The 24,742-nt window shown below is 38.9% G+C and overlaps 1 protein-coding gene across 1 annotated transcript in view; it reads left to right on the top strand.

The window, feature by feature from the left end:
• LOC140166610 (lipoxygenase homology domain-containing protein 1-like) overlaps positions 1–24,742 on the top strand; it is a 138,682-nt gene that overhangs the window by 55,964 nt on the left and 57,976 nt on the right. Inside the window, 12 exon segments of the mRNA XM_072190111.1 lie at positions 5,671–5,924; positions 8,693–8,828; positions 9,985–10,232; positions 11,445–11,580; positions 12,374–12,686; positions 13,914–13,990; positions 14,901–15,094; positions 15,823–15,837; positions 15,839–15,917; positions 15,920–16,015; positions 23,853–24,016; positions 24,634–24,720. Coding sequence (XP_072046212.1) covers positions 5,671–5,924; positions 8,693–8,828; positions 9,985–10,232; positions 11,445–11,580; positions 12,374–12,686; positions 13,914–13,990; positions 14,901–15,094; positions 15,823–15,837; positions 15,839–15,917; positions 15,920–16,015; positions 23,853–24,016; positions 24,634–24,720 — 1,799 coding nt within the window.

Here is a 24,742-nt window from a genome sequence, read left to right as displayed (position 1 = left end):
TCAAGTCCTAATGTTGACTTTGCTATTGCAAAATGTCATTTCATATCAAATTAGTAGACTTTCTTTGGAAAAAACATATCATTGGTGCCTGATGGGAATATCCGTCCGCCATTTCATTAAACTGGATCGTTTTAGCCAGGTTTGCGCCCAGATGTATTGGGGCGCGCTATACTCTCATTGAACAGACAAAGTTCAAAACTAACAACGTTGTTATTTGCCAATATCAATTAACATGATCCAAGGGGTCGAACATGAATTATTCATAACGGATCGATAACTGGCCTCACTTTCTAGTTAGTAAACCAGCGGAATTTTTCATAGGTTTTGCGTTGCTAATAGAACAACCGTGAATTTAGTGTCACCCCCTTGTCAGAAGTCTTGGACCTTCGTACGTAGAAGGACAGTGGAAATCGTAGTGACGGAGGTGTGAGTACCTCGGCTAGTTTCAATTTGTACACGTTCTTCGCATTCCATGCTAGAGTGCTTTGCTATCGTTTTTCAGGCAGACAGCAGTGCAATTTTTTGCAGTTTGCACCGGAGGTTCATTCTGTTAATGTTGAAATTTGGATGAAAGTTATTTCGATGAGTCAACTGCATCATTTGAGCAAGATTTGCCTTTTTTTTGCCGAAGAGTGAAATGTAATTTAACAACATTTTTGATGCAATCGCCTGTTGTGATCGGCTGTGTTTACTTCTGAACTTCCATTGCTTTATATTACACGGTGTCATTCTTCAGCAAATCCGACTAGATTTTGAATGCAATGTACATGTAGAATGTGAAGCTATCGGTGAGCAAATTCTTATTTTTTCGGAGACTAGGGGTCGCGTGTTCCTCAAACTTGGTGGGTGGGTGCATCTTGACCCGAGACAGAACAAGTTTGTTTTGGCAAGTGGGTCAAGGTCACCCGAGGTCATTTGAGGTCAAATTAGTAAAATTGTCATGGCAAGAATTAGAAACTTGGTGGGTACAGTCAACATTTAGAGCCAAATTTTTGGAAGGTCATTTGGTCACCAGAGGTCATCTGAGGTCAAATTAGAAAAAACTGTCCTATGGGCTTGCAGGTACAGTCAACATTTAGAGCCAAATTTTTAGGTCATTTTAGGGTCACCAGAGGTCACACGAGGTCAAATTAGTAAAAACTTTTGGGCGGGCATGAAATTTGGTGGGTACAGTCAATATATACAGTATAGAGCCAAATTTTTGGAAGGTCATTTCGGGGTCAACAGAGGTCATCTGAGGTCAAATTAATAAAAAGTGTTGGACGGGCATGGCAGGTACAGTCAATATTTGAGTCATATTTTGGAAGGTCATTTTGGGGTCACCAGGGTCATCTGAGGTCAAATGAGTAAAAAGTGTTGGATGGGCATGAAACTTGGTGGGTATAGTTATAGTCAACATTTAAGGCGCAACACTAAATCACTACGCATTTTATGTAAGAACGAAATTGCTAATATAGTCCATAGTGAGTATGAGATTGTAGCGACCATATCTACCGACATGTTCACTCTAAATCACTCAATATCAGCTCATATGAATTCGACAAGTGTCTTCAATGATAACATGCAGAAAAAACCGGACATTTTATCTCAAAAGCAATTCTCTGTGGCGGATGAAGACAACTTCCGATTTTGATATGTGAGTGGTGAATCTAGGACATTCGAAGTCCACATTTTTTCCCCCCCCAACGAGCTAACGAAGTCAACGGTAGTCGGTAATTTCTGACAAAAGTTTTGGAATCTACAGAAACAGAGCTTTAATTTGATACCAAATTTATTTTGCCAAGTATTGCAGGGACGCCAGGAATGGCGCTCAAGTAGGCCAAAATCACACGTTATCCTATGGGACGCTTATTTAGTGTTGCGCCCCCTTGTAACGGCCGTCGTTATGAACGCGTTCTTTTTACATTCTTCGCGTAAAATAAGAAATGCGCGTCATGAAATGTGTTCTATTTCAATCATGAAGATAAACAAGGATTACGAAAAGTCACCCTGATGAATTATTATTGGGAAAAATGATTTATTGGCCGAGCAGGCGCCTGCAAAGTCTAGAAATTGTATCCAAAAATCTTCAAAAAGGCTCAAAAATGGGTTTTAAAGTTAATTGGCATTGTTAATCTGCATGAAGCCGTTTTGCTGCATATTCAGTAGGCCTATGCAAAAAGATCATAATTGTTACTACTGAAACAGGGGGGGTGTTTGTACTTCACACTCATTAACAAGTGCTTTCCAAAACAAAATGGCAAGACAGATAATCTAGAAAAGAAATTAAACTTGGTTCAAAGGCGTGCTTAAATTGTTGTCTGTCACTAGTTTTGTGAGTTTTGTGCAAACTCTCGCATATTGGAGGAAAAGTCGAAATATGCGATTTTCCGCGTTTCGGCACTGATCTTTAAAACAACATTTCTCTTGAACGAAATGTCGCAGAGACATGAACTTTTCGGTGTTGAGCTACAAATTTTCTCTAATTTAATTTATAAGTGAGAAATGTGGATTTTGAAAACTTTTAAATCCTTATAAGGGGCGCAACACTAAATCACTACGCATTTTATGTAAGAACGAAATTCGCTAATATAGTCCATAGTGAGTATGAGATTGTAGCGACCATATCTACCGACATGTTCACTCTAAATCACTCAATATCAGCTCATATGAATTCGACAAGTGTCTTCAATGATAACATGCAGAAAAAACCGGACATTTTATCTTAAAAGCAATTCTCTGTGGCGGATGAAGACAACTTCCGATTTTGATATGTGAGTGGTGAATTTGGTATATTTTTAGGCCATATTTTGTGCATCGTGAAATAGCGAAAAAAGTCAACGGTCATCGATATATGCCGACAAAAGTTTTGGAATCTACAGAAACAGAGCTTTAATTTGATACCAAATTTATTTTGCCAAGTATTGCAGGGACGCCAGGAATGGCGCTCAAGTAGGCCAAAATCACACGTTATCCTATGGGACGCTTATTTAGTGTTGCGCCCCTTGTAACGGCCGTCGTTATGAACGCGTTCTTTTTACATTCTTCGCGTAAAATAAGAAATGCGCATCATGAAATGTGTTCTATTTCAATCATGAAGATAAACAAGGATTACGAAAAGTCACCCTGATGAATTATTATTGGGAAAAATGATTTATTGGCGAGCAGGCGCCTGCAAAGTCTAGAAATTGTATCCAAAAATCTTCAAAAGGCTCAAAATGGGTTTTAAAGTTAATTGGCATTGTTAATCTGCATGAAGCCGTTTTGCTGCATATTCAGTAAAAATATGCAAAAAAAGATCATAATTGTTACTACTGAAACAGGGGGGGGTGTTTGTACTTCACACTCATTAACAAGTGCTTTCCAAAACAAAATGGCAAGACAGATAATCTAGAAAAGAAATTAAACTTGGTTCAAAGACGTGCTTAAATTGTTGTCTGTCACTAGTTTTGTGAGTTTTGTGCAAACTCTCGCATATTGGAGGAAAAGTCGAAATATGCGATTTTCCGCGTTTCGGCACTGATCTTTAAAACAACATTTCTCTTGAACGAAATGTCGCAGAGACATGAACTTTTCGGTGTTGAGCTACAAATTTTCTCTAATTTAATTTATAAGTGAGAAATGTGGATTTTGAAAACTTTTAAATCCTTATAAGGGCGCAACACTAAATCACTACGCATTTTATGTAAGAACGAAATTCGCTAATATAGTCCATAGTGAGTATGAGATTGTAGCGACCATATCTACCGACATGTTCACTCTAAATCACTCAATATCAGCTCATATGAATTCGACAAGTGTCTTCAATGATAACATGCAGAAAAAACCGGACATTTTATCTTAAAAGCAATTCTCTGTGGCGGATGAAGACAACTTCCGATTTTGATATGTGAGTGGTGAATTTGGTATATTTTTAGGCCATATTTTGTGCACCGCGAAAAAAAAAAAAAAGTCAACGGTCATCGATATATGCCGACAAAAGTTTTGGAATCTACAGAAACAGAGCTTTAATTTGATACCAAATTTATTTTGCCAAGTATTGCAGGGACGCCAGGAATGGCTTCAAGTAGGCCAAAATCACACGTTATCCTATGGGACGCTTATTTAGTGTTGCGCCCTTAAAGGCAAATTTTGGAAAGTCATTTCGGGGTCACCAGAGGTCATCTGAGGTCAAATTAGTAAAAACTGTTGTATGGGCATGAACATTGGTGAATACAGTCAACATTTATAGCCAAATTTTGGAAAGGTCATTTCAGGGTCACCAGGGGTCATCTTGAGGTCAAATAAGTAAAAACTGTCAATGGGTGTGAAGCTAGGTGGGTATCGTCAACATTTGGGAGTCAACTTTTGGAAAGACATTTGGGGGGTCAACAGGGTCATCTGAGGTCAATGTAGTAAAAACTCGCGGACAGGCATGAAACTTGGTGGGTAAGTCAACATTTAGAGCCAACTTTTTGGAAGGTCATTTTAGGGTCAACAAGGGTCATCTAAAGTCAAATGAGTAAAAACGGTCGGACAGGCATGAAACTTGGTGGGTACAATCAACATTTAGAGCCAACTTTTTGGAAGGTCATTTTGAGGTCACCAGAGGTCATCTTAGGTCAAATTAGTAAAACTGTCATATGGGCTTATAAATAGGTGGATACAGCCAACATTTATAGCCAAAATTTTGGGAAGGTCATATCTGGGTCACCAGGGGTCATCTGAGGTCAAATTAGTCAGAACTGTCTTATGGGCTTGAAACTTGGTGGGTACAGTCAACATTTGGGTCAAATTTTTGGAAGGTCATTTTGGGGTCACCAGGGGTCATCTGAGGTCAAGTTAGTCAAAACTGTCGGATGGGCATGAAACTTGTTAGGTATAGTCACTTTTTAGAGTCAAATTTTGGGAATGTCATTTCAGAGTCACCAGGGTCATCTGAGGTCAAATTAGTATTAACTGTCATGAAACTTGGTGGTACAGTCACCATTTAGAGCCAAAGCCTTATTCAGACTAACACTATTCTTGACATAGGCCTACTCGCCTGTATATAATTATATTTTGATGTGTTTTGGCCCATTTGGACTCATTTCCACCCGTTTCGATCCATGTCGCTAATTCCCTAAATTGATTGATCTATTATTGTATGCTCTGCAAATGAGATAGCTACCAACCTACCAGATGTACCTGTTGGGGAATGTGATCTGTCACATACTCAAATGATTTCACTTGTTGCCCATGCGACTCCAAGAACAATTACTTTCACTGTCACCAAAAAGCGCAGAGCCACAGCGCCATTGGTGCTCTTGTTAATCCATTCCACTGAGTCAAATATCTATCAATGACAATAGACGCCTCATGCGCTGAGTGATACACTGTGATTAGCACAAAGAATACAGATCATCGATTGATATTGGAATCCATGGAAAGACTTGACTATTTAGATATGTTCAGTTATGGCGTTAAAATACACAAACAATCAAGTTTCCGACGATACAGTTCTTTTAGGGACACCCTGTAGCATTCTGCTAACCTGTCATTATAAACAGTTGTTGATATTCAATATAAATCACTCCCCTGATAACTCTCCTAAACATCCTTACCAGGGGAGCAATTTCTAATTTGCCTTCAGTTTCTTCCCCCCCCCCCCAAAAAAAGTCATTACTTGCTTTATAGTTTTGCTTATCTGTATTCAATGTGCTTTCCCCTCAGGCATTCCATATGAAGTAAGGATCACTACTAGCGAAAAAAGAGCAGCTGGGACTGATGCGCGAGTCTACATTACAATGTATGGGGGCAAGGATGGTGAGCAATCCAGCGGCAAAATCTGGTTGGAGGAGGGCAAGTTTGAGAGAGGGCGCACCGATGTATGTCATGTGGAGCTGGGGTCGATATTAAGTCCATTATCAAGGATTGATGTCGGCCATGACAACGCTGGAGGAGGAGCTGGTTGGCATCTAGAAAAGGTGACATTTATGAAGTGATGAAAGTAACTTAATCTATTTTTATAGTGTCATGCATATAGATGCAAGGATGGAACTTGACCTAAGTAATACCAAGAATTTCAACTCAAGAAGGACACTTTGAAACTCCCTTCCCCCCAAACCTTGACAAAGCCAAAGGCAGCAGTTGTGAAATTAAAGTACAGGTAAAGATAGTGAGCAAAATGCAATGAATGGCATAAGGAAAGTGGCAGGTTTAAGTTCATAACTTTGCTGCTGCTGCTGCTGCGTTGCCATAGTCCTCATAGAACCGTCGGCATTCTCTTGCGTGCTTTCTCTCTTGCCACGGCCATTCCTCCATTAGTCCACATTCTGATGTTATCAATCCATCTTGTTTTCCTTCGACCTGGCCTGGCTTTTCCTTCTACTTCTCCTTCTATCGTTATCTGAACAATGCTATCTGGACGCCGCTTCCAATGACCATACAGGGATATCTTTCTTTTCTTCAGCTGACTGAGCAGACCTTGATTCTCTGTGATGCCCACTTTCTGACGGATCCATGCATTGGTTTTCCTATCTTTCCAGCTGACCTGAAGCATTCTGCGCCATACCCACAGCTCAAACGACTCTATCTTCTTGATATTGCTTTGTTTTAGGGTCCAACTTTCTGCACCATACAGGGCTATTATACTCCAGACAAGGGATCTCACCAGTTGTTTCTTCAGCTTCAGGCTGATCGCTTTAGCCTTCCATAATCCTAATAATTGGCTGGTGGCATCTCTGGCAATTGCTAGTCGAGCATTGATCTCCGGTGTAGAGTCTGCATCACACCCTACCATTGAGCCAAGGTATTTGAACCTTTCAACCTGCTTAATCGGCTTTCCACCCAGGGAGATTGTCTCTTTGCTACCATGGGTCATAACATGGGTTTTGGCTGCGTTAATATGGAGACCAAAGGTGTGACTGCACCTCTCCAACTCGACTGCTTGCTTCTCAAGTTCTGCCTTCGTGCATGCTATGAGTGTGGTATCATCTGCATAGCGAATATTCCATATTGCTCTTCCACCGACAATGCAGCCTGATCTCTCATCTACAACCTCATTCACCTGTCGCATGATCGATTCACCACAGGCGTTGAATAGCATGGGGGACATAATACAGCCCTGCCGAACTCCTTGTTCAAATGGAAATGGGTCTGTGTGGCCATCTGCTACACGAATAACACCAGTCGCTTTTGAGTACAGCCTCTTTAGCAGCCAGACTAGGTGATTTGGTGTGCTGAAGTCCAAGAGAGTTTTCCACAGGACATCATGATTGACCGTGTCGAAGGCCTTGCTGTAGTCAACAAACATCCGCCACAGTTGTTGATCTTGGCGTTTCACTGTTTTCTCAATGATGTTACGTAAAGTGAGGATTGCGTCAGTTGTCCCTTTACCAGCAACAAATCCAAACTGTTCCTCTGCGATCTGTGGCATAATGTAGTGGGCTAGCCTGCAGAGTATAATTTCTAGCAGCACTTTTGAAGCGTGGCATAGCAGACTGATGGTACGATGTTTAGAGCATTCTAGTAATACTGGGGTCCATTTCACTAAACATTTAACCTTTCGTAACACAAGTAGCCATTCACAAAGTTACGAATATCCAATACCAGACATAAGGTCTCTGTAGTAAATCCCTATTATTTATGAAGGGTACCGTTCGTAAGTAAGTTTTTTTGAAATGGAACTTACGACTCGTCGTTAGTTACGAACGATTTTGAGACACACAAAGCTTCCTTAAGGTGGCACACAGGATCACTCAAAGTGGGAAATTTTAGACATTGTTTTGTATTGTATCTTTAAAACTAATGATGATAAGTACATAAAAGTATACATTTTCAGAAAGGAAATGACGCAAGGAATCCAACTAGCATGGCAGATTGCTGCAAAAATGAGCACTTTTTGAGAAAAGCGCCAAAATTGATTTTCCATGCCAATTTTTTTCGGTCCGCCATAACAACTTATGGACCCCTGGGGATGTAAGGATTTGATCAACATACTTAATTACTGGGTTTTCTGATAGCTCAGATTTCAAACTTGCTCCCTTTGGCACAGTTGTATCAGATCATATCAAAGCCGAATCTGTAGACCATTTCATTTTGATTAGGCCGTCTTAATTTAATAGTTATTTTTATCTGTAGGACAAGCTTAATGACAAGAATAGACCACCATTTCATCTCTCAAGGAGGTTTCACTGTGGTCAAGATGAAGAACCTGATTGAGATTTACGATTTAGGCTATTTTGATGTCTGGCGATGTCAGACATGAGATTTTTGTGTGGTGGATTTTGAAAAAATAAAACAGCGGGGAAAAAACTGAATAACTAGTGAGGAACGAGTGATTTTACTGACGCGCGCAGGAGCTTTGAGACAAACTTTAGATCAGGCCTTCTCAACTAGTTTATTTGAAGTGCCAGCTGGAAAATGTTAGTGATCATGAAGTGCCAACTGTGTTTAAGGCAGGACTTTGCGAGGGAGCATGTGTGCGACCGAACGCAGAGCTGGTGGGGTCCAGGGCCGCTTTCTGGCCCTGGGTCCAGCGGCGAGACCTGGGGGACCAGGGAGCAGCCCCCCGGCTCCTCACAGATTTTATAGTTTTTTAACGGCTCGGATTGGGTATTTTTACCCATTTTTACCCTTTCAAATTATCGTGCGCCACTCCGACTGACTCCAAGCGCCACAAGTGACACGCGCGCCGCCAGTTGAGAAGGCCTGTTTTAGATTAACGCCTTATGTATATTTTTTTATGCAACAGATTGTGATAGATTGCCCAGCAGCCGGTACAGAACAGACTTTCCTGTGTAATAAGTGGTTAGCTGAAGATGAAGGTGATGGCAAGATAGAGAGGACATTGTATGAGAATAAATCTATGAGGAAGACCAAGAAACAAAGTAAGTGTTTGTGTGTGTGTGTGTGTGTGTGGGGGTGTGCATACACCTAGGGGGGTGTCTCTTTCTGTGCATCAGTGTTTTATGCAAAAATCTCCTAAAAGGCAATTTTAATAAGAAATTCAACCATACAACGACATGTAGTTCTTGTGTGGTTGAATTAATCAAAATCTAATAGGGGTGGGGAAGAAACTGAAACAAATGATTTTTGTTACTGACCTTACCCGATAGTTTTTGCTACCAAACTATATGACTCTCAACAATTTCTAAGTTGAGATCCGAAGTAGTCAAGGTTCCTCTCCATAATAGCAACATGATGACGCTGCGTAAAGTGCAAGACGCAGAGATACGCCAACAGTGCTATCCCGTACATGGTCAAAAAGTGGAATGAACAGTTGAAATAGTTTTGGCCATTTTGCATTCTCTGTGCTGCGTTGTTTTTGCAGTTCTCTCTGCTGTTTGTACTGAGGTTGGTTTTAGTTTCGGATTCAGTTTGATTTGTCATTGTTGCTCATATTGTAGTCTCATTTAATTGTTGTATATATTTTTTCTTGCCATTGTTGTGATATTTTTGTGTTAATATTTTGATGTGTAAATGATGTTGTAATTCAGCTATTTGCTGTGAGTACATTGTTTTAATAAACCATTTATAATATAATAATAATATAATCTAGTAAAAGGCTAATTACAGGAATATACTTAGCTATTCTTGGTTTTTCATATAAAACATGCTAAAACTAAACAATCATGGGGTGTGCTGGTGGTTTACTGACAGAATCATAAAACGCAAACTGGTTTTTTTTATTTCTGACTTTTATTATTGGTACTTTTTGCCCCCATATATATGTGGGGCTTATGTTATCATCCAGATGGTTGTTTGTTTGTTTCTTTGTATCTTTGTTTGTTTGTTTGGCTGTGCGGGCGGAAGCAAATTCATTAATCCACTGTGCAGCTCCAACCCAATGGCTGATCAACTTCAAACTTGGTACAGTGATAGGGTATGGTGGCCTCATGTGCTCTATACTTTTGTGTCAAATTATTTGCATATTTCTGAATATTAATGAGCTCATTAGCATATTTTGCCTACATTATCATTAATCCACTCTGCAGCTTAAACCCAATCGCGGATTAACTCTCCGTATCATATTCTCATTCACAGAGGAAGTCTGGAACATATCCGTGTTCACAAGTGATATATCCAATTCAGGCACAGACGCCAATGTTTACATGTGTCTCTATGGCGACAAAGGCAAATCTGATGACGTCAAACTGGAAAACAAGAGCAATAACTTTGAGCAAGGAGACAGAGATGATTTCAAGATTGAAGTTGTGGATGTAGGAAAACCATACAAGATGAGGGTATGGCATGATAACAGTGGCATGGGACCAGGATGGCATCTCAAGAAGGTAGGATTAAATAAAATTGATCTGTTTGGTAGGTCAGACAATCAGTTGATTGATCAATTTTGTCAATTAATCAAGAGAGAGCATATTGGTAGAGTTTAAACCCATACACACAACTAAAATTTTTCACTTATGTGAGCTTTCGACACGGCGACTCTGTGTCTTTTTCAAACTGATGGTAATTGGGTTATTGATCTGGGTTGTCACATGACGAGCTGGCAATGTCATGTGACAGAACAGGTTCATAGACCGGAGGTAGCTGGTGGCATGTCATATGATTATAAAGGAAAGGTGTGAATGATATTTAGACAAATTGTGACCTAGCCATCAATCAGTAAGTCAATGTGTGGTTCAAACAATCTATCAATCAGTCAATCAATCAATCAATCAGTCAATCAATTTTGAGGGTATCATTTATGATACTAAAATCACTATACTATGATCAGCTTGTAATAGGCGAGGATTATTCTGTTTTGGTTACTGCGCAAATCAACAAAGTCCCAACTTATGCTTAAGTTCACTAATTCACTAAAGTGCAGTTCATGTAGGCGCTGCGCACAGCTTGCGCCCAGCTGTATGTATGCCATTCTATATCAATCCACGATGTTATGAGTCTCGCTTTTTACAAGCTGATCAGAGTATAAATAAATAAATATAAATAAATGTTGGTATTTATACAGCGCCTTTCACATGTGTACATGTACCAAAGCGCTTTACATTTATTCCGCTGTCGTTAGAATATGTCAGCTGCCATACAATGCCCAAGGCATGCTCATACCTTTAGGCGGCGCTCATGGACGATATTCATAACAGCTCCCCATTTCACCCCTGGGTAGAGAGAGGCAAGTAAGGTAAAGCGCCTTGCCCAAGAGCACAACACGATGGCACCGCCTTGGGCTCGAACTCGCAATCCACCGATTATAAGGCAGAGCCCGCATCGCTGCGCCTAACGCGTGCCCTACTAAAGTACTATAGTTTAATCAATGTCAATGCCAGATAGACAGGCCATATTACAACATGAATTAATACTGAACAGTGCCTGTGTAACATCAATGCAACAGACTTAGTGGGTATAATATGCATTACACATTCACTTATTACCAAAAGTGGCTAAATTAAATGGATAAATAAAAAGCCTATTTGTTGTTGATTGAAATAAAATCTTTACAAACTGAAGAGAACAGTAATATTATATTTCAATTTCTTTTTCATCAGATAATGTTGGAGAATGTATCGAGTAAACAGTGCTTTACTTTCCCATGCGAGCGTTGGCTTGCCAAAGATGAAGATGACAATGAGATTATCAGAGAACTACCAGCAACAGGAGATTCCATCAAGAAACCACTACCATGTAAGTTATATATACTGCGCCAAGAAAGTATCCTTACACTTGGAAAAATAATCACAATTTCAGAACTGAACCTCATAGGGGTCAATTTGTTTTTGTAATAGATGCACTATCTAATCCTGCACATTATGACACCACCTCAAGAAGTAAAGTTACAAGCAATTGAATAGACGAAGGTCCAGTTTTAAAAGTGACAAACTGGCCTATACAAGGCGCAAAAGATTCCAACAAGCTTAAACAAAGAGACAACACAGTTTCTTCAATGAAGCGTTATTTAAAGCAGTTTTTATTTCAATTTTTACTTCTCTACTTTTCATAACTTTCATTTCATTTGTCAGTTTTTTTGTTTCAGTTTTCTTTTGTTTCTTTTGTTTTAGATTAAAGCTCAAATAAATGCCCCCACCACTTTTTTTCAACCAAGATGTTTCAAAAATGCCGATATTTCCATGCTATCTTGTGTAGTAAGCTTACCAAGTTGCGCACATGGTCGATAATAGCGTCAATAATTGGCGAAAATCTGGATCAGAAACCCGGAAGTGAGCCAGAAGTCAAGTGTTTCTAGTTCATAGTTTGTCATTTTAGCATGTGTTTTTAGTTTACCTAATGATTTTAACAGGGAATTATCGTTCTAAAATTGACCTTGAATAAACGCCCCCTTGGGAAAATGTAACTCCCCCGGGGGCGTTTATTTGACGAAATACGGTATCAGAATCAGAATCTGCCTGATGTTGACAGCTCTCTCATGACAGTATTTTGCATTACTTACTACAACTTTCTATCATACTATTTTCTACAGTGACAAAATACAATGTATCAGTGCACACTAGTGATAAGTTTGGTGCAGGGACAGATGCCAATGTTTTCTGCATGCTTTTCGGAGAATATGGAGACACCGGAGAGCGCCCTCTATCAAAATCAAGCACAAATAGGAACAAGTTTGAAAGGAAAAAAGTGGATGAGTTTGTGTTGGAGGCTGTTACGTTACGTCAACTCAACCGAATACGAATCGGACATGATGGTAAAGGTGCTGGTGCTGGATGGCATTTGGATAAGGTGGTGGTGAAGGAGGAAGGCAAGCCTAAAACAGAGGTGGTCTTTCCATGCAATAGGTGAGAGTTACTAAAAAGGGTGTGGGGTATGGAAATCAGTACTCTAGTTTTGCTTGCTAGGTATAACATATTTTGCAAGAATGTAAACACATATTGAGTTTAGGCTTGTAGAAGTTAATGGTTTATATAAGTTACTACTAAAAACTAACTGACATTAGTCTTGGTCTAAGTCTTTGAGTTTGGTTCCAGTGTTCATGTATGAAAAACAAAACTACATGTATATTTTTTGGATGTCAAAAAAAGTACCACATGAAAAGAGAGTTGAACCTTATTTCATTTGATGAAATCATGGAAGAAAGAGATAAGAAGGAACCACAACGAACGCATTCACTTTGTCCACTCCCTTTACCGACATTTAATTGACATTGTTATTCATGAGGATTTACTTTGATCAATACCCGCGTTAAATAGGTGATTGGTATTGTACTCCATGTATTTGCATGTCTTCTGGAGCGTGTCTGAAGGATGATTTGAACTAATGACCTTCCGTGCAAGCACTCTATAGGATTTTCTCTGGTGACGTGATCATCGGTCATTGATGGCCTACATCTTTTTCTTCCATTTCGCCCAATTTTTCCGAACTTTGATGACTTTTTTTCTCAGAGTTGGCAGTCTTTGGCACTGAAACGAGTTAGCTAGTTACGATCATACACATATAAACTATTAAATTAAACAGATTTCATGTACCGGACTCAACCGGAACATTGTGCATTATTTAAGAACATTTTGCATCTATTTTTCATCGAAAAAATCACCAAAATGTTACCTTATTTGCTAAAGATGAAACTCAGCAAAAAAACGGCCGATTTTGATGACCTTTTCGATGTGTTAAAGGACATTTTCTACACAACACGATCAAGAAAACAGTTTGACTGTAGATCCCAAAACAAAGCTACTATACAAGTTCAGAGCATCAGTGAAATTCCATAATCTTACTTCTGGGTAGCGTTTGTTTGTTCTTGGATGGGTTTGTTATAGTTTTTTCCAGTAATGATTTCGCCAAGCATCGATCCGGTAAATGGATCATACATGAAAGTAAGTACCATGGATAGCTTTTCTTTTCATGCGTCAATAGATAAGCGGATTAAAACTTGGCCGATCGAAGTCGTTGTGGTTCCTTCTCATCTCTTTCTTCCATGATGAAATAAAGATTACATTTTTTGACAACAAAAGTACCTCATTGTACCATATCTTAAAGCGGTAAAACAAACATTTTACATTTTGCAGGTGGCTTGATCGTGATGAAGATGATGGTCTAATTGTCAGGGAATTGGTGACTGAAGGCAGTCCTCAACTTCTATCAAGTAAGCAATATACTTTGTTCAACTTAGGACCCGGTGCTTAATCTCGCCGATTACCTCTGCGTCGTCTCGCAGCATTTCGATGGCTCTACTGCGCCTTGCAGTTTCAAGCCGCAGCACGCCGATGAATTAATATAGTGTAGCCATATACCTGGTTGCGAATTCGCGAGCAGTTATGGGCATCGAGTTCGCAACATCTTACCATCTTCTTGCTCTGCGGTTTGCCATTCATTACTCAAAACCTTTATATTAATGTTTATTGTAGTACGTACTTGAGTTTACTCACCGTGAGCAATTGCGGATCAGTCGATATAATCCGGCAAAGAATCAACGCACTCAAGGACACTAATTTGTAAGGGTATTGTTGTCAAGTGTTATAAGCGGTTGCGTAGAAATGTAGGAGTTGGGCCGATCAAGCCGATGAACGGGTGACTGAACATGGCTTTTCATCGAGCAGACACACATTTTGTTAGTGCATATCGCAACAGTATTTTATTTCTCAGCATAGGCGCATCGGCTTGGGTCTGCGTCTTGGGTTGCGGGCACGCCGCAGACTTTATCGGCGAGATTAAGCACCCAGACCTTATAATAGGCATGATTCATAAAATTGTGGATTGATATAGAATGGCATCTACACAGTTTCAGGCAGCAGCACAGAATTAAAACCAGAGAACCAGGACTTGATCGCCATCTTGATACATGTATGGGGCACATATTGGGGGTATTCTTGGTTTGCTTGATTGTACCAGAAACTAATTTGTGCATGATACTTCATGAAGTAACACACTGACTGCATCTGGGAGTGACACAATGCATTAAAAAGTGTGATGATCTTCATTGATATCCTGGTTTATTTAAATAAGAAACACCAGAAGAAGAGGCCCTGAGACTAACAAATTTGTTTTGTTTCCAGCTACCTCATACCATATATCAGTGAAGACAGGGGATGAGAGAGGAGCAGGGACTGATGCTAATGTCTTTATCAAACTATTTGGAGAGGATGGGGACACAGGGATGCTGCCACTGAAACAGGCTGAGAACAACAAGAATAAGTTTGAACGGGGACGAACTGACAAGTTCACTATGGAAGCTGTGGACTTTGGAAAGGTATAGAATTTAGTTTTTCCTTATTGTGGAGGTGGATGGCTAAAACATCCGACAGGCGGGGAAAACTGAAACATAATGAAAGTTGTTACTGACATTACCCAATCCAGTCAAAGTGACTTTCAGTAACTTGCTTGACCGTAACACCCCAAAATTTAGATTTAGCTTTGAAACAAAAACACATACATACATGCTAAGGCAAAAAACAAGAGTTTGCTTGCTTGTCCTCCACCAACAGACCCTACTGTGGAAAATCTGAATAAAAGATTTTTGTTTGTTTTACTGTACAAATGAATACCGACCCTAATTTTGGAAATTCCAAAAAAAGTTGTTGTTTTTCTTCCAACATTTTTGACATCCTGAAATTTTTTTACAGTTTCTACACACTTCTAAACTGTTTTGAAAACATGAATGGAGTGTTATACAATAGTGAAATATCCCAATTCACAACTATTTGGGCTATTTATTAAGCTAATTAAAAGCAGACAGTCATGTTTTGGCTATGACCTTTAAAAAAATATTTAAAGAAGAAAAAATCCTGACCGACCAACACAATTCTGAAAAAGTTGTGGAGGACAAGCAAACTATCTTTTTTTTTTGGGGGGGGGCCTAATTGTGCAAATAGCAGGCATTGAACAGAGACCAAATCTGACACATCATGTTAAACTTGCATTGGCATTGCAAGTTGGGCCTCTTTCATCATTGTTTACAACCAAATTTATATTTCACAGCTTGAGTACATTCTGAATTGGTCATGATGGATCTGGTCCTGGAGCAGGCTGGTTTCTAGATGGTATTGACATTGATATACCATCTCGTGGTGAGACGATTCATTTGCTACACATCGCTGGTTGGCATCTGATGAAGAGGATGGAGAACTAGAAATAGAATTGTATCCAACAGATATGAAAAAGAGCAAAGCACGTAAGTAGTTGCTGGTTTTTTTTTGGTTTTTTTTGTTGTTTTTTATCTATTGTGTTACATACTTATTTACTGTTTGATAGGTTAATGTTAACATTAACAACATGAACAGAGTATTAAGAGTAAAAACAACATAATGATGTTCTGGAGTCAGATGAAAGAATCAAGAAAATTATATATCTTTAGTCAGATGTGCCATTTTGCCAAATAAGGGGCAAATTTGACTGTATAACATTGTTGATTCATTAGGTTTGTTGATTAAAATAAATATTTCCATTTTGCTTGACAAAACTAAGTGTGATGAGGGAGCAAGACCGTGAACAGAGAGAAGTATTTCCTAAGTCACGTCTACAATCCTCTTTTAAAGACTTGAAAAGAGACTAAGAAGTACCGGAAACCAGTTTCCCCGGAAAGTGGATCAGATGACCATATCAGTCATACCTGATGAAGGCCTCCGATGTGAAGGAAGAAATATTGTAGTGAGTAAAAATTCACTCAGTTTTGTCCAGCAAAATGGAAATATTCAATTATTACATGTATAAATTAACCCACTGAGCACTACCTGCCGATCTAACATTGCCTCCGATTGGTCAATTATATGATATTTTTACTTTAATCACCAATCAGAATGGAGCTTTGCAAATAATTCACCCCAATTTTTTTGTGTGGTGAAGTTATTCTAACAATGTTGCTGATTGGGCCAATTGATAATAAAAACTTCTTTTGACCAATCGGCAGGTAGTTCTCATGGGGTTAAGTATTAGTAAAGAAATGAAAATGGAATTAATCTTATATTTGAAAGAAAAATGTTTGTTTGCAAACCAAAATTTTATATTATGAATATTCCCATAAAGTGTAACCTGTATTTATATCTTCTGGTCAAGTTCCTTTGCCATTATATTTACCCCAACTTTCTTCTCCATACATTATTTGAAAGACATAACTAATTTTCAGATTGTATACATTTGTTGCCATATTAATGGTAACATCTTGCTATCTATTTCTTGTCATGTAAACTGTTGCATGCTGGGATAGGTCCAGGTAAGCTTAATGGAATTTTATGCCTAATGCAGTGGGATATCCACAGTTTCATTGGTTTGTTTACATAGAGTAAAATTGTTGAAAAACTGTACTTTAGTACTCTTACTTTCTGTAATATAATTTGAAACTTTGAAAATGCTACCCTGTTCTTGTTGGTACTGTAGATGTATATCTTTTTGTGCCTCAAGTATTACCAATGATTTGCAGTGCAGATAAACTAACGATACAACTCTTGTGTTGACACCACATATTCTATGTAAAAAGTTCTTTTCATTTGCTCCCATGACATTCCTTGACCTGAGTTTGTAAATGCAGAAATAAAGAATTTGCAAGGTTGGCATTGGGTAATGAAGGGCAAGCCAAACTTGTATCATTGATAACTACACCCTCTTATAAATAGAGATTTTAGTAAATTGGGGAGCAGCGTAGCATACTGGTTACGGTCTTTACCTTTGGTACGAGAGGTCCCGGGTTCAAATCCCAGCATGACGGAAAAAAAATCCCCTCTCCCTGTGGCTCATGTGGTAAAAGAGGGGCAGATGAACTATACATGATAAAAGACCTTGTTACAGTCGACTGTTCTGATCAGGGTAATAAGCCCGATTGTTGGCTACACTTGCCTGTCGTGTAAAAATGCCCCAACCAGCTATCTACAGTGACCCCTTCACAGGTCACCAGATGCAAGGTCTGGCTGAAATTTCATCAGTGTTATCTTCTAGATTTCAGCTGTTAATCCCTAGATATGCTTTACATAAAATAAAATCAATAAATACAAAATAAAAATTGCCCTAAGCAAATTTGCCAAACTAGCCAGATGCTGGACTGGCAAAAGTCAAAAGTGGATCCTAGTTCTGTAGATAAATCGCAGGAGCTAGGAGCTACTTCTATTTCTGTATTGTTTTTGTAAACACAAAATCCTTAAGAATTGACAAAATACAATGCAGGAATATCTGAAACATTCTGTTATTATTTTGTCAACATGATTTCATATTATTCAGTATTTCTACGATTATGCTGTCGGCTATCACATTACCGGTGCAGCTGGTCCCTGTATGAGTGGTTAAGCTCTCGTCAGATGTGTCTCTGACTGCATTCAGTCCTGATGAAGCTAGAGATACATCTGACGAAAGCTCAACCACTCACACAGGGACCGGCTGCATTAGTACTGTGATAACTCTCTTGTTAATTTTGATTGCAGTGAGTGAAATACTATTAAGCCATGATTACATTATCAGGCTTTGCCGTTTGAAATTTGCAGGGGAGCTTTTAATCGCTCTCCTTGAATGCTACAGGATTTTTACTGTACTGTATGTGGTTATTATTGTTACACTAAAGGTAGGCGAGCAATACAAAGCTCTCCTCAGTTTTATTTTAGGGGAGTAATGGGGAGCAATCGCTCTAGCTCCCCTCAAACGGCAAAGCCTGCATTATATTAGCGCCCATACCCTGGTGATGTAACATGTTAAGTAGCTGATCGGAGGCCACTATGTGATCAAATAGATGTTCAAATCACCATAAATTGATTGTTTGAATTTTTTTTATTGTTGAGCAGGATCAATGTTTTTCATATAGGTCCTAAAAAGGTCTATTAGAACTTGTCCAAATCAAAACTTGTTTTAGGTAACTCCAAAATTGTCTTACTATGTACAAAAACACAATATCTGCATGTAGAAACAGTGATAAAAAAATAAAAATATAAGAATGATAACAGCTTTTTATGTATTCTATAATATTCTGATCAGGTAATATTGAAAACCAAGTAATCATCAGGTAGGTCTTTCTTAATGGTGGAGGAATGATGAATAAGGGAAAATCTTGTTAGTTGCTTGTTAACTGTGTGCATGCTGGCATGGGAAAGTGGATAATACAAGCATAATGGGAACAAATTGTGTACAAAATTGGATGCAGCCGGGTACCTAGATGCTGTGGTTTATTTTTAATATAGTGACAAATCAAAGATGACTACAAACTGCCCCTATTTGTATTATACTGACGGATGAGTTAGACATGTATTGTCAAGTCTTTGCCATCCAAAGCTACACTACAAGATTCTACTTGCGGCCACCTGCACAGGTACACCATTGTCAAGGTACCTGACTGCATGGTGCACACAAAGTACATACATAGTACCAATGCTGCTACTGCATAGGACCCACCAGCACTGTCCAGCAGTGGTATTGCACTGGTACTACACTGGTATACTCCCCTGGTACTGCAGAGTACCAGCCAAGTACCTTGGCGACTGTACTTGGCGACTGTGTACCTGTACTGGCAGCACGCCCCAATAGGAATCTTGTAGTGGCAACTCACTCGTGATTGGTTCGTACTGTATCCAAGGTCGTGCATTCACATTGTAGTTTGAAATATGCAAAATATGATCGCGGTTGGATCGAATGCAGCTGTTGAAAGCTGTGTTCATTCAATTGAAATTTCCACTATAGTTAAATGCTTGCATGTTTGGTATGGGGAAAAATAGCTAATAATTGTTATCATATTTCTTTGCAAAGGTGGTATTATGGGTTCAAAGACTTTAGTATATTTTGTATAGATATTTATAATCTGGTTGTTGCTATAAACTAAACATGATTAGAAAGGGAATTATGTTAATTTGTATCTTACACAGGATTGACTGTTGCATTGTGGGTTGAAGGTAGGCAGCACCTACGCCGGTACCCTGCAATCTTGGTGCTTTAGTTACGTGCGCAGACTGATCAAATCCGCAGGCATGGGCTGAGCAAAATTTGGCACTTTATTATCCAGTGCTCTCATTACTTTACGTACACATAGTGGACTATAGCTTTGGTGCAAGTTGTGAAAGCAATAATTGACACAATGCCGTAATGTTGTTTGCGCATGCACTGTGCATATTTGCAAATTTGCTACATGCGTGACAACACAACACATAGAATTTTTGGCATGGGGTATGCAACTGATGTTTACAACATAATGAATGCATATTTCATTTACTTGTCAATAAGCTGACGACTTGCATCAAGCACTGCCTGCGTCTTTGGTCAGGAGGAGGAGATGAGAGTAGGCACTGGACCCAAGTTGCAGGGGCCCAGTGAAGGCAGCACCATGCATGAGGTGTGAAGTGCTGAGAGTGAATCCTGTTCACAAAGCAGATTTTGACTTATAGTTTCTGCAATCCCGGAAAAATGTGTTTGAACACCTATTTCGATTCTCATGCTCTTCTTAGTATATTGTGCACGCTATATTATGAGTAAGTTTGTCCCAATGTTCATCTTATGCATACACCCGCCCCTTTCCCCACCAAGCAATGTTGGGGGAAGATATGATGAAGATGAGCATATTTGGCATGCCAACATTGTAGGAGGGTAGAAGGGGGACCAATTATAGGTTAATACATGAGTATCACTTGTTGACAGTGAAATTGTACACAATAATCGCAGCACTGAGATGTTGATGCGTCTAATGCACGAGCCCGAAGGGGCAGTGCATTAGACGATAAACATCTCAGTACAAGTGCATTATTTTGTACAATTTCTCGAGCAATAAGTGATACGCATTTATTAACTAATTTCATACACGTGAAAAAAATGCCGTGATTTTTGCTATTTTTATAACAAAATTGTCACTAAAAATGTAAAAAAATACGAGCAAATATAAATGCATCAACCCGCAAGAAAAATGAATCAATCTTACGCGGTCCGAACGCGCGCAAAAGCACTGCGCGTAGTATGCAGAGTGCGCGCCCGTGCAATTATACAATATTAATGCACTAAGCGTGTTTTTCTAACAGTTTTTTTCTGATTGGCTATATGGTTCTAAGAGTGTATGAATTTTCAATGAAGCCTTTAAAGTGTTCCAACAATTTCCAAGATTGTGGTTTGTTACCTGCATAAAGTGGAAGAAATTTTAACAGTATTCCAGAGCAACTGGCAATTATCTTACCATTTGGTTTGTGTGCACAAACTTTTAACTTAGTCTCTATAAATGCGTAATTGCGTAGATAAAATAAGTAAATTTTGATGATTTTATGTGACTGGACCCTTTACGATTCCTGGGACATATCCTGAGGATGCAGGAAGATGAACCATGCAGAAGATATGCTCACTACACCCCATTACATGGTAAAAGAAGACCTGGAAGGCAAAGAACATCCTACTTGTCTTACGTGCAAAAACTGTTGGGGATTTCGACAACTTTCTACTGCCAGATGCCATTGCCACTTTGGCTTCAGATCGTAGTACATGGAGAAACTTTGTAGTCGCCTGCTTCACAGCCGAATGAAATGAAATGAAATGAATTATTACCCAACAACAATCTTTTTTTTTTCACTCCCTCCGTAATACATACAAATGTATTGAATCAAAACAATGTACAGCAATCGTAGCACAAGTCTTCTGAGCACAGACTTTGAGTCCCAGCAACTCCTCTTTACTGCTAAAGCATTGCATGTAAAATATGAACTATCATCCTCTCATGAATTGGTCAAACATGCATTCTGCATGCTTGCATTATTTAAATCCGAACCCATATAACCTTGAAAAGATGATTTTACACCAAGCCTGTACCATTGTTACTAGCTTTTCATTTTTGTTCAGGGGTAAGGCAAGCAAAGTTGACTAGACCATGTGTGGAACATTTAGGGATAAACCCCTCATAGAGGTTATCCGTGTTCTATAAGTTGCATATCCTATCAGCGACTGCTATATCTTGTTTAGGACTTTCAAACAAGTACCTGCATGTGCAACCATGACTGCTTCAAAATAGCCCGCCAAAGTCATGCAGGTAACTCCGAGGTCGTGCATTGAATTGGTTTGAATGAGGAATACCACAGGAATCAGCGCTTTTTGTTAGAAGTCACACATGAGTGAAGTGGATAACCTCTATTGAAAGATGAGCTGCTTAGTACTTATGTTACAAGTTCAAACCTGCAATGCTGTGTGATCTGTTATATTTGAGCTGATTGTCAAGCAGCTGATCAGCTCAAGTAACCAATAATGCCTCAATACCTGAACAATACAATGCTATCTATCTTTCATTCCGCCTGCATTCATTGCATGAAATGAGTGAGTTGAGAATTGGATACAAGAGTAGAAATAGACTGCATGGAGCTATTATATAGGTTTTTAGCAAATGGAAGTAATGAATTCTGTTTCTTGCATGTAGAAATTAAGGCAAAAAATTACAAAATGCTAATGTTCCTAGGTAGTCCGTCCTCTTATTCTAGCTTCAAATTCCTAATTTGTATTGCGATCTTATTTTCCAGCAATTATGTCTGTATATGTTTTCAGCAGTTATTTGCAGTGGCGTAGCCAGGACTTTCATAGGGTTGACAAAGGGTGCAAGGCTACTTTCAAGGGGGACACATTTGATGAAAATGGTCAAAAATGGACTAAAAAGTACAAAAAATGTCAACAAATCTTAAATATTAGCATCCCACTGAGAGGGAGAAAGACTTCTCACAAGGGGTCAGCTGCCTTCTTACCCACTGGTTACGCCACTGGCTATTTGTAACAAAATCGTATTAAACCCAAAATTAATAATGAAAGCTTTAGTTTGGCGTATACGTATGTACCTTATAATCACAAAGTGCAATTATGACCCTTGGTGTTCCATGCTTATGCAAGAACAAAGACTATTACATACTTAACCCATATTACCCCAAAGAGCATATGGTGATCTTAATTTAAACTGTACCATGCATATTCGTCAACTGACTGTTCTTTCATTGAAACCCTCATTATGTATTATGAAATCAAATTATGCCCCAAAAGCCCATCCAACAACTATCCAAATCTATGCATATTATGTGGTGTGATGTACCAAGGAGTGTACCCTTGGGTAAGGCATAATTCTGTTTGCTTCACCCCACCCAGGTGTACAATGGGGAGCTGTTAAGTGTTGTTATATCAGCACCATTGTTGTTGGCAGCCACATGGAGTGGTATGACAGAGGAATAAATGAAAAACACTTTGAACAAATTGAATAGTCACTATAAAATGCTGAAAAAATATATTTTATTTATTTATAATTAGTTTATGTGAGTTGAAATGTTAGCCAACCTGACAGCAAAGTTACCAGCTTGTTTTCATCCAAAACATACACAACAATTCAATATCTGTTACAATTGTGCTATTCCAGTTAAAATCCATACACCCCCTATGGAAGACATGACCTTATTCTTCCACACAAGGGGTGTGAATTTCAAATAGACTATACTCCAGTTAAAATCCATACACCTATGGAAGACATGACCTTAATTCTTCCACACAAGGGGTGTGAATTTCAAATGGACTACTCCAGTTAAAATCCATACACCCTATGGAAGACATGACCTTAATTCTTCCACGCAAGGGGTGTGAATTTCAAATGGACTACTCCAGTTAAAACCCATACACCCTATGGAAGACATGACCTTAATTCTTCCACGCAAGGGGTGTGAATTTCAAATGGACTACTCCAGTTAAAATCCATACACCCTATGGAAGACATGACCTTAATTCTTCCACGCAAGGGGTGTGAATTTCAAATGGACTACTCCAGTTAAAATCCATACACCCTATGGAAGACATGATCTTATTCTTCCCGGCCCACATTTGGGCTATTCCAGTTGAAATCCATACACCCCCATGGAAGAAATGACCTTAATCTTCCACACATGGAATGTGAATTTCAAATTAGGTTACCTAAATGGGTGACTCCATTTGAAATCTACACCCCCTGTTTGGGAGATTAATGTCATGTCATCCATATGGGGTGCAGATTTCAGCTGAAATAAACCAATATTTAGACTATTAATAACAGAATGTATTATTATTCTGCATCATAGGTATACCATATGAAATCACCATCACTACTGGAGATGTGTCTGGAGCTGGTACAGATGCCAATGTCTTCATTCGTATGTATGGAGAAGACGGGGCAAAGACAGAAGAATTCTCACTCAGAAATAGGACAGATAATTTTGAGAAGAAAATGGTTGATAAATTCAAGGTAAGCTTTCAATGTGTCTGATTAAGGATGGTGAAAACTTATATTAGCATTTGACATGTGACTGGCAATGTATGCACATGTAAACATGTTTTATATGTATGCAAATTGGGCATACCTGAAAATCATGGTGCGTTTGGGGCATGTAAATATGACATCAAAAATAATGTCACACACAGATTAATTCTCAATATTTCATATTAGTCCATGTGAAAAGCTGAATCTATGAACTGGTCTTTGTTGAAAGATTCGAGCCAGGTATACCAAGTTGTATTTTGTATTGTAAATTGTATTTTTGTTAACTTTGTCTACCATCCCTGTGTTTTGGATTTTTTTCTAGTGTAGTAACCATTCTAGTTTACATACTGCATTAGTTTTTATCTTGTCTTTGTCTTTGTTCCCCACACCAAGTTGGTATACCTGGCTCGAATCTTTCTGTTTTTATATATTCTTGGTATCCTCTTGTATCATCCTTTGATCCTTGGTGTGTTTTGTACCTCGTCCGTTGGAGGCACCTTTACCTACTTGGTCTAATAATGAGCATAAGATATGATCAAATTAATAAGAAAATTGTGAGTCTTATATATATGTTTGGCATTTCATGTTCTTTTTTTCTTCAGATTGAGGCAGAAGATGTGGGCCCAATTTCCAAAATCCGTATTGGGCATGATGGAGCAGGGCGCTTTGCTGGATGGTTCCTGGATAGGGTAATGTATCCAAATAATGATG

The sequence above is a fragment of the Amphiura filiformis genome, chromosome 12, assembly GCF_039555335.1.
Source record: "Amphiura filiformis chromosome 12, Afil_fr2py, whole genome shotgun sequence".
NCBI classification, from domain to species: domain Eukaryota; kingdom Metazoa; phylum Echinodermata; class Ophiuroidea; order Amphilepidida; family Amphiuridae; genus Amphiura; species Amphiura filiformis.
This window is presented reverse-complemented; position numbering and strand designations above follow the sequence as displayed.